This window comes from Salvelinus sp. IW2-2015, linkage group LG16, assembly GCF_002910315.2.
Source record: "Salvelinus sp. IW2-2015 linkage group LG16, ASM291031v2, whole genome shotgun sequence".
Classification (NCBI taxonomy): Eukaryota; Metazoa; Chordata; class Actinopteri; order Salmoniformes; family Salmonidae; genus Salvelinus; species Salvelinus sp. IW2-2015.
In genome coordinates, this window is record NC_036856.1 from 14198672 (window position 1) to 14210965 (window position 12294).

At 40.7% G+C, this 12294-nt stretch overlaps 1 protein-coding gene across 4 annotated transcripts in view; it reads right to left on the minus strand.

Moving 5' to 3' along the window:
• Positions 1 to 1491: 1491 nt before the first annotated feature.
• LOC111976029 (CUGBP Elav-like family member 5) overlaps positions 1492 to 12294 on the minus strand; it is a 46431-nt gene continuing 35628 nt past the window's right edge. For 3 of the 4 annotated variants that reach the window (XM_024004745.2, XM_024004744.2, XM_024004742.2), the window contains 4 exons: positions 11298 to 11390; positions 10235 to 10378; positions 8502 to 8666; positions 1492 to 7508 (listed from right to left, as the gene is read on the minus strand). In XM_024004745.2, the coding sequence (XP_023860513.1) occupies positions 8539 to 8666; positions 10235 to 10378; positions 11298 to 11390 (365 nt within the window). In that variant the 3' untranslated portion in view covers positions 1492 to 7508; positions 8502 to 8538. The remainder of the gene's footprint in view (positions 7509 to 8501; positions 8667 to 10234; positions 10379 to 11297; positions 11391 to 12294) is intronic. The other variant, XM_024004743.2, reaches the window with a different exon arrangement.

The window sequence follows — 12294 nt, forward strand, 5'->3', positions numbered from 1 at the left end:
AAACTATACTCTGGTATGAGAGAGAACTTATATAAAGGATGATTGACATTTCTACTTAAATAAACACATACCCTCCCCTAGGTTTGGTCTATTCGTATCTCCGATGCATTCACTACTGGGTGTGTAAAATGAAAGCGTCTTCCTCCTAAGCAAGAACCAATGCATGCCAGTGCAGTGGTAGTTGCACTACTGTACAGTAAGGCAAGCCACAGTAGAGAATACCTGGACAGCTGAGTGTATATTTTTGTTAACGGCTGTCACCAAACTTTTAACAAATGGCACCTCAGCACCCCGGAGCCTGGAAAAACCCTGCTCGGAAATGAAGCACCTGCATCATAAATCTTGGAAAGTTACAATAATTTGCAATTCACTCCCTCATCAAAGGCAATATTACCCTAATTTATTATCTCCCTGCGCACGGGCCCGCAAAGGCCGTGAAGATAAGAGTTTATCAGGAGGGGGATTGATTTTCATTAACTGATAATAAAGATGAACTGCCGGGCTCGCACACTGACCAAGAGCCATACTTTATTGGAATTGGGCCAATTTATTTCATGTGCTAGTGGTTCTAATTTTGGTCCGCCCTTTTCCCCCTGCTCTTCAGAATGTTCTTCCTTCATTCATTACCGTAGCAACCCAGCCCTACTGTTAATGTCACCACATCTTTTGATGCATCAACACAACCATTTTTAAAACACAGGCCAATGTGTCAAGTCAGCGATCACATCTGTTTATTTTCTTGTGTCTTGCTAAGACAAGGTATACTTTCAAGGATATACTGTACTCTTTGTCAATGTTGCATGAATGTGTCATGGTTTGTATACATTGCACTGATAGCATGTGTAATGTATATGTTATGAGTTTCTTTATTTGTAACACAATCATTTTGACTTGTTCCTGCCAACACTCATCATCATTCCCTCCGGTTATTGTTACCCATCAAAATTTTCCCCAAAATATATCATATCCCCAGGTTAAGTCCAATAACCATACAATCAGAAGTTACCTACTAAATAGCAGAGCACTGGGTCCACAGTCTTTAGGATGACAGATCATTTCAATCACTCTACACCTTGCCTCATTAGGTTTCTATATGAGTATACAAATAATACATTTCCCCACCTACTGCCTGGCTCTATGCTACACTGTGAATTCTAGAACAGACTCCTATCAGATACATCCTAATTTCCCACAAATGATCATGTGAGCTTGTTTTCTTAAGGTCTTGGAGGCGTGTCTCTGAAGATTGCATGTGATTGGTACTGCTGGTAACGTGCTGAAAGGGCGTAAGGCCATCAGTGATAATGGCCATTTCCGCACACTCAATTACCCTATACCTAGAAAATAACCCTAGAAATATTCCAGGAAAAAGGTTGCAACACTTATAGACATAAAATGCCTTCAGGACAGGGATGGACACTTAGCTGTTTGTCCAATGACTCCCCTTCTCGGTGGTGTAGTTATGCATTTATTACACATGAGAATGCAGCATCCAGTTTGAAATTTTATTGTAAAATTGAAAAAAAGGAGAGAAAGAGAAAAGCCCCAATAAGCATTTCTTTTTATACATACCTTATCTTAACAGAACAATAACATAAATAAATACAAATTAAATAAATAAACAATTAAATAAACAAATAAATAAACACATACATAATTAAATATCAAGTTCCTTACCTGATCAAATAAATAATTATAAAACCATTAAATCATTAATCATTAATATGAAATAATCTAAGCAGCAAGTATTCAAGAAATTTCAACGGGGAAAAAATGTTTGGTTTCTCAGGCTATTACAGAACACATATTTAATTTTTTTTTATATATAAAAAGGTACTGCTTCCCTTTTCAGTTAACCATGCTGTACTGAGCCCATCAAGCAGATAGGTGGAGCTCTCCTCTTTGAAAAAACCTGTAAACAGCATTTTTCTGGTCCAGGTTTAGAGAATAGCACTGAAATGCTTCCCTTGCCCCATAACATGTCAGTAAAGTCTACTAAACAGATTCAATACTTTTGTTATATATTTTTTGTATGCTTTGTGCTGAGAAACCAGAAGTTTAACATCTTTATAAAGCAAAAACCCTCCCCTCCCAGCCCTCCCAATTCCACCCACCATAATACCCGAAGAAAGGTCCTGTGCTGATTTTCCATAATATACAGATTTCATATTTATAATAAGCTACTATCCTTAGCATTCAAACCATAGTTAAAGAATCATATTGTTAATACGAGTAGTACCATAATTATAATCTTTAACCCCCCCTAGCCCCCCTATTGAGCATGCTCAGAGATTCAATGACCATCATGGTTAGAGAGATGGAATGACAAGGTATGAACGTGGCAGAATGGTACTACAATGAAAACACTGAAAAACATTTCACTGGCTCGAGCACGTCGTTTAAATTGTAGTGCAATGAGAATTACTGCTGTTGCCTACAAATCAGACAGGACAGCACCTGTAAACTCGCACCCCATGTGTGCAAATAATACTGGAATTGATATAAACAGTCTGCATCCACACGCCTCCATCGCAATTATTGTACTCTTAACTTTTACCCCTCCATAAAAAGTACCTCTCATTTCTCAAACGCATTACATTTCAGCCACAATTGCCATCTTTAATTTGTATTACCCAAGCTGTTGTTAAAGGCCAAATGTAATTTGATTTTAATAATTTAAAAATCCCTCCAGTAAAATTTGTGTAAGAAAAGCTTTTTGGACTAAGGCTCTAGATGCTAGGGGCACACCTGTATATCACAGTCTACTAAGGTTCCTAGTCCCGACAGGGGAGGATAAACAGAGGGGACCTACCACAGTAACTCATGAAGAGACGCTGTTCACTTTTGGCAAATACGGGTAAATATCTACCTTGCAAAAAAAAAACTGTCATTATGTTCTTAATCTATCTTGTTCTCTAATTTGCTAATATTTCAACTGTTAATACGTCATCAAACATCTACTACCACATATTTGCACTGCTGCATATGAATATCGTGATCCGTCGTCTGCTATTGGCTTTTCTTCCTTTTTAAGCTTTACAATATGAACATTTTAATGTCTGATGGAGGAATTAAACAGAGGTTGTCCCTTTATAAATGCACTCGGCTGAGATTTGGCAACTCTGATGTTGATAAAGGCATTACAACACTTTGACAGCATACAAGAACTCCAGCCTTTTGTAGCGTTCAGTGGTCAAGTTTAGTATGCATTGTCCTTTTGGTTTCAATGCTGAGGCTTACATTCAGAACTCTTCAGAGAGCACTAAATATACATGCTGGTACTTGCTCAGTCACACCCTCGCAGTCAAATTCTAATTCAGATGGTTTGTTGCCCAGTCATTCAAGCAGATATGCCATTTGCCAGACATCAGACAGACGGGATGTGTGGTGGAAAAGAACAGCGTCTAAATATTCAGAGTGAGCAGGGCACAGGGCAGTGCTCAGAGAGCAGGAGAGAGAAAGAAAGAGGGATAGAGAGAGGGTGGGAGGGGGAGAGAGAGGAGATAGAGGCCTTTCCTCAGTGGTAGATGGATCGGCATCAGAGGAGAATGAGTATGATGATTGAATGGCTTTGCGATGGAAATTGGAAAAGGGAATAGAGTTGAGTAGAAATACTGCTACAATGTAAATCTGCAAACCGATTTCATCTCAAACATATCATTAGTGTAAAACATGTTTATATTTCATAGGAATAGTATATTCTACTGCTTTAACAGTTTACTTTTTACTAATACTCTTTAAATGATCGGCTCCATCTGGCTATAGGCGTTGCCAACTATTAGACAACACATTATTGGTTTTTCAGGCTAATAGTACGCTGTCTAGCGTCAGAGTTTGTTTTGTTGTTGTGTTCCTGTTTGTGACTCCCCTTCCGAGCAGCAGCTGCAGTAACTACACTTAATGTCAGGCCTGCTGCAGTCTAATTGATGGATCATTTTGCTCTTAATTTGACCTCCTAAGGCTGCTAAAGCCAAGCTGTTCCTCATGGTGTAAGAGTTCTCCTCTCAGTGTGCTATTATTCCCACCGGAAAGATTGCATCTGCTCTTTAGTTAAGTCCCATCTACAGCAGGCAGGAAGGCAGGCTCGCTGGAAGGACTACACTACACTACACTTGCTCCTCCGTTTGACCTCATTGTTTGCCGCTATACTAAATAAACTCTACGGACTATTTGTTTCCATTCCAGGAATGATACAGTGCCTTCGGAAAGTATTCAGACCCCTCGACTATTTCTACATTTTGTTACGTTACAGGCTTATTCTAAAATTGATTAAATACATGTTTTTCCTCAGCAATCTACACACAATACCCCATAATGGCAAAGCAAAAACAGACTTTTAGAAATGTTTGCAAATTTATGAAAAATAAAAAGCACACCTTATTTACATAAGTATTCAGACCCTTTGCTATGAGACTCGAAATTGAGCTCAGGTGAATCCTGTTTCCATTGATCATCCTTGAGATTTTCTACAACTTGATTGGAGTCCAACTGTGGTGAATTCAATTGATTGGAGATGATTTTGAAAGGCACACACCTATCTATATAAGGTTCCACAGTTGACAGCGCATGTCAGAGCAAATAACAAGCCATGAGGTTGAAGGAATTTCCGTAGAGCTCCAAGACTGTGTCGAGGCACAGATCTGGGGAAGGGTACCAAAAAATGCCTGCAGCATTGAAGGTCCCCGAGCACACTGTGGAACCAACAAGACTCTTCCTAGAGCTGGCTGCCTGACCAAATTGACCAATCGGGGGAGAAGGGCCTTGGTCAGGGAGGTGACCAAGAACCCGATGGTCACTCTGACAGAGCTCTAGAGTTCCTCTGTGGAGATGGGATAACCTTCCAGAAGGACAACCATCTCTGCAGCACTCCACCAATCAGGCCTTTATGGTAGAGTGGCCAGACAGAAGCCACTCCCCAGTAAAAGGCACATGACAGCCCGCTTGGAGTTTGGCAAAAGGAACCTAAAGAAACAACTTTATCTGGTCTGATGAAACCAAGATTGAACACTTTGTCCTGAATGCCAAGCGTCAAGTCTGGAGGAAACCTTGCACCATCCCTACGGTGAAGCATGATGGTGGCAGCATCATGCTGTGGTGATGTTTTTCAGAGGCATGGGCTAGGATACTAGTCAGGATCGAAGAAAAGATGAACGGAGCAAAGTACAGAGAGATCCTTGATGAAAACTTACTCCAGAGCGCTCAGGACCTCAGACTGGGGCGAAGGTTCACCTTCCAACATGACAACAACCCTAAGCACACAGCCAAGACAACACAGGAGAGGCTTCGGGACAAGTCTCTGAATGTTCTTGAGTGGCCCAGCCAGAGCCTGGACTTGAACCCGATCTAACATCTCTGAAGAGACCTGAAAATAGCTTTGCAGCAATGCTCCCCATCCAACCTGACAGAGTTTGAGAGGATCTGCAGAGAGCAATGGTAGAAACTCCCCAAATACAGGTGTGCCAAGCTTTTAGGGTCATACCGAAGAAGACTCAAGGTTGTAATCGCTGCCAAAGGTAACTCAACAAAGTGCTGAATAAAGGTTCTGAATACTTCGGTAAATGTAATATTTCATTAAAAAATAAAAACTTTTTCTGCATTGTCATTATTATTATTATTGTTGAGGAAAAATAACAATTTAATACATTTTAGAATAAAGCTGTAACGTAGCAAAATGTGGAAAAAGTAAAGGGGTCTGAATACTTTCCGAATGCACTGTATGTGTCATATGTGTTTTAAAAGTATAGCATTCTGTCTCGCAGTCACAAACAGTCCCACAGTACATGTGTGTCAGTCTAGGCCCTCCCTGAAGCAGTGAGAGAAGGGGGTAAGGTGCTGCTGCATTTATCATGCTGTGTGAAAAATGAACTCTGTCAGTCAGTCAATTCATTTGAAATGCCAATGTGTAATTGATTGTGTATCTCGTGCCCCGCAGTGCTGCTCTCCATCTGATCAATATGAGCATTATCCTAATTATGTTGCGAGTTTGGTCTCAGGTCCCCGTAAACTGATGGTCCCTATTAAAAGAGATGTGCTTGAGCAGGGAGGGCCCCCCCCCCCCCTGCAGAGAGCAGCTGGAGAAAGCTGGCAGCGGTAGGGGGCAGGACCCAGTAGGCACTGCAACGCTTGGTTGGCAATTTTATAACCATTGTCAGGGTAATTTGTATATTTTATTAACCAGTTAAAGATGTTGAGCTCCTTTACTGCTCCGTATCCACACTAGCGGGTGGCACTTTTACAGCTGTGCTTTATGGTCAGATTATCTGTATTATCAGTGCTTTAATGACGCTGCCGCGCTTTTTCCTGACACGGAATGCCTTTTCTGCAATAAAAAAAGATGGTGGTCTACAATGATAATACATCACAATGGAACGCAGTGCGCTGACAGGGGGACTAGAAACAGCAGAAGATTGGAAATATTGTTCAATACACTGTATGCCTTGAATGTTTGGTTTGACACAATTTCCGGGATATCTTTTGGCACTACAGTGTGGCGCTTTATGGGCAGCTACTCAGAGTTGCTTTGTTCCTTCAACACAGAGAAGTTACTAGAGAGATATGTCCAAGATGATGAGTCCAGATTTGGAATGATGACTGCTAACAGCAGATCTGAACATGCCCGAAACAATCTCTAATCCACATATTCTACGTCCACTAAAATAGTATAGCTTTTAAAATACWTTTTTTTTTTTTTTTGATTTTTAAATATTCTCAAACCCAGTAGCTATAAATGTAAAAGGAAAATAAAAGAAAAACCCCTTTTCCTGCTCCAACCTGAAGCTAGTAAGTTTCTTCTTAAGTTTTAACTTGTAACATTATTAGTAGTAGTTTGTAGTATTAGTATCATTAATACTATATTATATTACTGTTGAGAGCAATAAAAATGTTTGGTCCTTTGGTCCCTTAGGGGTGAAAGATTTTCAGTTGTACTGTAGCTAATGGAAACCTCAGTGACCCCAGAAAGTCATAGTCTGGCGCTTGCTGAGAGATGGTGAGAGAATAAGAGAAAGAGGGAAAGAGAAAGAAAGTCCATCAGTGGGACAGAATAGCTTCTTTTTTTCCACTGTTTTTCTTGATCTTCAAGTGTTAACCCTCATTTATCCAGTATAGTAAAAGCCACAAGCGCCTCTTTCTTTATATATATGTGTATATAATACGTATATAGAAATCTATTTGTTGTTGCTGCTTTTTTGTTTGTTTGTTGCTTAATTAACAATTCAAGTCTCCACAAGAAAAGTTTCACATCTTTTTTCAGTTTTTTTTTTTTTTTTACTTCTCTTGTATTTCTTGCACTGTGCCGTTTGTTGCGTTGAAGTCCTTCGGTGTAGCTGCTGCCAACTCCTTCACACCTTCTTCAATCTCTTCATCATTGCAATAGCCTACGTCTTCTTCATAAGTAAATGCTGATATGTCTTCGAAAATTCCTTGTGTGGATTTTTTTTAAACATAATTTTTGTTTTCAAAGAAAAAAAGTTGAACTCCTTCAAGATATCTTCAGTTGTCCTCAAAACCTAAAAAATAGAGATCAAATTGTTAGGTTCTAAGCTCTGGTACAATGATCCAGTTGGACTCTGAAGAAAGCTCAAGCTAGATGTATTAAACCATACTGGGTCATACAGCTGCAAAGACAAGGTATGATTACACAAGCACATATATTTATAACGTCCTACTAGGCAGGGTCAACTCCTTACACATCTAGACAGCCAATACATCTCTGTTGCTAGTCAGGAACTTAACTGGTTCCTCTCACTGTTGTAGTCATGGCCCTGCCTGATGGCCCTGCCTGATGGCCCTGCCTGATGCAAGAACCTTCATGGGCATGGAGGTGTATGCGTGTGAGATAGGACGGTAGTAGGACGGTAGTAGGACGGCAGTAGGACGGCAGTAGGACAGTCGTTGGGGTGGGCCCCTCTGGCACCCCTCCCAGAGGTTTTTCTCACTTCATCTGTTGACTTGACCTCAAACCAAATTCCTCGCTCCTCTCTAGTTCCACAGCTGGCCTGCCTTATCAGGAACTGAAACTAGACTGTTGCTCTTTGCCTCCCTCCTTAAAGATCATTGATATTCAACAATAACATGTTTGAACAGAATATAAACTTTCTGCACTTCCCCTTGTCTCACTCAGTAACTTTCCATACACCACCTTCCTATTCATCCTCCATTGACCCCAACATATATATTCCTTATACATGTAAAGTAATCAATAAGTTCTAGTATGGTAACACGAATAAGTATGTTTCAAGTCAGAATCCAACAAAGCCATGATTAGATCTAGCTTGCTTTTATTTGAATGTTTGATGTTTCTTGATGAATAGATTTGACCATTTTTTAAATATTTTTTTTAATAGTTCAATTATGCCCATGATATCAGTGTGATGGTTTGGAGAAAGCCAGCCCACATTTCCAAATCAATCTATCTTTGTCTGTCATGATGACCAATATCCTATTTATAGGTGACAGGCATTCTATCAGTCTGAGTCTATAAGAACGTCCACTGGGCTTACCTGTGCTGTTGCAGTGAATACTGAGGGCTAGGTTGTGTCAGTAAGGGCGGCTGGCATCCTTCGGTCGTTTCAACTGGACTTTCAACCTCTTCATTCCAATCTGAAAGCCGTTCATGGCTTGAATAGCTGCCTGTGCGCTAGCTGGGTTGTCGAAGCTCACAAACCCTATAGGAGAAAAGACAGGAAAAGTGTATTAGCCTAAAAGCTAAAAACGGGCAATATGGAAAAGTAGCCAAATAAGTATCCAATGACTTAAATTATGAGGAAACAAATAAAAGATTTCAGACAATGCACTCGCTCAATCAAATAGCATTATGCATGGACTATTTCAGATTATATCAAAGGGCTTATTTTGATGGGAACCAAAGTCATATTTGGAACAATATTTAACATTTTCTGTCATTTGAACCATTTTGCTTCTCAATGTAGCTTTGTGCAAACACTATCAAATGCTCTTGATTATAAATCAATGAGCATGCCATTGTGGCTGTTCCACTTGCACAGAGAAGCAGAACCCACACAGTCGAACACAGAGACAGGCCGACGCAGAAGCACATGCGTACGGCGCCAGACACTCAAGTCCAAACTCATGCTGAGCATCCTGTTTCCATCAAGTGTAAAAATAAAGCCTTGAAAGTCAATGACCAGAAACTGCAGTGGAGTGTGGCTCCGGTTGATGCACTCCCCAGCGTCTATAGTGTCATTAGGAACAGTCGATGACCCATGGAAAAACAGCAGGAGCCTCCCCAGGTCCCCTGACACCTGGGAGGGGAGGTGTCTGCCTACACTGCCCCATTAGGGGGATGGGTTACGGGGGACAGAGGGAGGTGGAGAGGATGAGAGGGGTGCCCTAGGCCGGCCCTGACACGAATAACAGGGAAGGATGTGGACTTAAAGCAGGTTTAAGGGGAGCTCTTAATGTCAGCTTTTCTCCCAGCACCATCAGTCTGGGTTTATCCCTCTCCCTGCCTTCTACATTAATTACCCTACAGAGCAGCCCAGTCCCCAGACCTAACATTACATTGTAAATGCATAGTGTATTAGTCAATACTGCAAATTTATATGTTATTAAGTCCCCCCTGAGAGCCGGGCGGCAATCAATTTTGCCCAGGGATGTGAGGCTCCCTGAATTGAAAACAAATGTTGATCTATAATTGTCCTTTGCCTTACCCTCCTTTTTTCTCCCCCCTCCCTTCATCCCCCCTTTTTTTCAAGCCCAAAGGCAGGTCTGGTCTGTGGGTTGGCAGAGCCAAGTGGGACCAGGGCCAGGTTGGCGTGTGAATCAGCCCCAGTGCGCCCTGGGTATTGGGAAGTAGTGGGGTAACAGAGCGGTGATCTGGATGCTGATACAGCAGAAGCCCTCACATGAGTTTTCAGGTCAATTTCACATCCACACAGTAATACAGTGGCACAGGGACTGTGACTACATACATGGTATTCCCAAGATTTGCTGTGAACAAAATAGCTAAAAGCTTTTCAAACTCAAAGGACATCCTTAGTAAGATAAGAAGGGAAATATAGGCTACCAACTTGTTTAATGTAAAAGTTACATTTTGTTGAAATAGCACAGGAATCATACTATCATGATAATATCTAAAAATGTCAATATTTAAGTACAGATTGCCTTGTTTGCGATACATTAAATGATATTTAAGATAATAGATTGATCGATTGAACAAACATAGACCTTCTCTCTATGATCTACTGTACTATAGCTCCATTACAAAACTCACCGAAGCATTTGCTCTGGTTGGTAGCTCGGTCCATGAAGACCTTGGAGGAGATGACGCTCCCGAAAGGCAGAAACATCTGCATGAGTTCATTATCTCCAAACTCCTGTGGCAGGTGGTAGATGAACAGGTTACAGCCCTCAGGCCCTGCGAACACACAGAAACCATGGAAACCACAATCAAACCTATTTACTGCTTTATTTACCGCTGCCTGCAGACCAGACCCACTGCTTCTCATTTGGCCGGGGAACAGATCTGAGAAGCACGACTAATGGAGTGGCAAAGAAATACATTTGTTAGGAGTTCTGTAACATTATCTTGAAATAATAACAACGCTGTGTTTACCACCACAAATACAAATTGTGAATTTTCCAACTTTGATTTGATTTTGCATGGTGTGGCGGCATGACATCACTGAGGTAGCGACTTGATGATGTGTTTTCGTGGAGATGTCGAGCGGGGAGCATTAAACCTCTATTCAAGCATCTAATCTAGTAAAACATCTCAACCTTTAATCAAGACAAAGGCCTACATAATAATAAATGCATATGTCTTTGAGGAAAAACTGATTGGTAATGACTTAGAAATAGTGAAACCAAAATGACATTTACACACGGTTGTCATCATAATGCTGTGTAGGACAATCAACTAAGCAGATTGAGATGTGACCTATAAATGTGTTTGAAACCAGTCAATGGATTACACAACGCAATCAACCATTAGATGCTCAAATGTAATCTCTATGTAGTCTACATTTTGGAAAAGGTTAAAGCTAAAGTCAATCCTGCTAGACTGCATCACATCCAAAGATGCTAAGATGATGATGCTTGATTACTTTTCTTTCCCCCCAGATAATACCTCCATGCAGCTAGAGTACTATGTAACACTTGCTAAAAAGGGAACATTTAATCACTGCATTATAACACCTAGACAATATTACCAGGAAAGTGTAATACCGAAATCTGAAGGGCAATATTGCAATGAAGCAATAACAGTGAATATTTAACTATTTATAATAGTGTAGTACAATAGTTGTAAAAGAGTGTTAGTAATATTGTTCTCTCACCCTCACCTTCTCTCTGTTGCTGCTGCTGGATGACCTGTGATGGCTGAGGCAGTGTCTGGCCTATGGGAGTCAGTGTGCCAGCTGGGTAGATAGCTACAACACATTGAAGGGGAAACGCAGAGAGAAACAAGGGGGTTCATGTCAGCACTGCTGTAGGTTTGGTCATCATTGAATACTCAAACTATTTGTGTAAATATTTATAACAATCTTTATTATAGTAATCTTTATTATAGTTGGTCAGTTATGCTGTATGCTTTCAGTTACAGTATTGCAGTTTGTCATTCATTATATAACGGGTGGGTATAATTCTGGATGTTGATTGGTTATTAAAACTGCATTCCAGCCGGTGTCTATTTCACAAGTTACCACCGGCTAAAACTATGACGTTGAAATGCCTATTTACTCTGTTCCATCTCACTGCGCAATCCACTGTCTCATCAGCCCAGCCAGACAATTTATAAACTTGATCTCCACTATAAAAAGCATGTAGACATTATCTCCCATTTCTTTTAGACTAGCAATTGGTTTTCAACAGCTGAGATTTGTATAAACCTTGCTGTCTGTCTCTCCGACATTTGCAACATTGTTTCAATAATATTGAAATTCGATCTCCAGCTGTCCCATAGTAATGAAAGTGTCTGGAGTCGGGACAAGACAGACAGGCAGACAGATTTTCTCAGCCACTCGAAATCATGATCAGCTGGCATCATTTGTATGGATACATACAAAGAAATACGAATAGAAAACGTTAGCCGTGTTGGCTAGTTCCTCTGAACAACAGTGTCCTGACAAGAGAGCACAGTTTCTATGCCAGGCGAAATCGCGCATAATTGTTATGGATGTATCCAAATGTCACCAGAAAGCAGCTTTAACACACGCAAATGCAGCTACTTTGCTGTTATTCTGGCTGCACTGTTTGACGTGACCGTAAATTAGCCGTAGTTGGCTAGCTAGTAAGCAAGAAATAGGAACGTTGCCAGCCAGTATGGCATTTAGA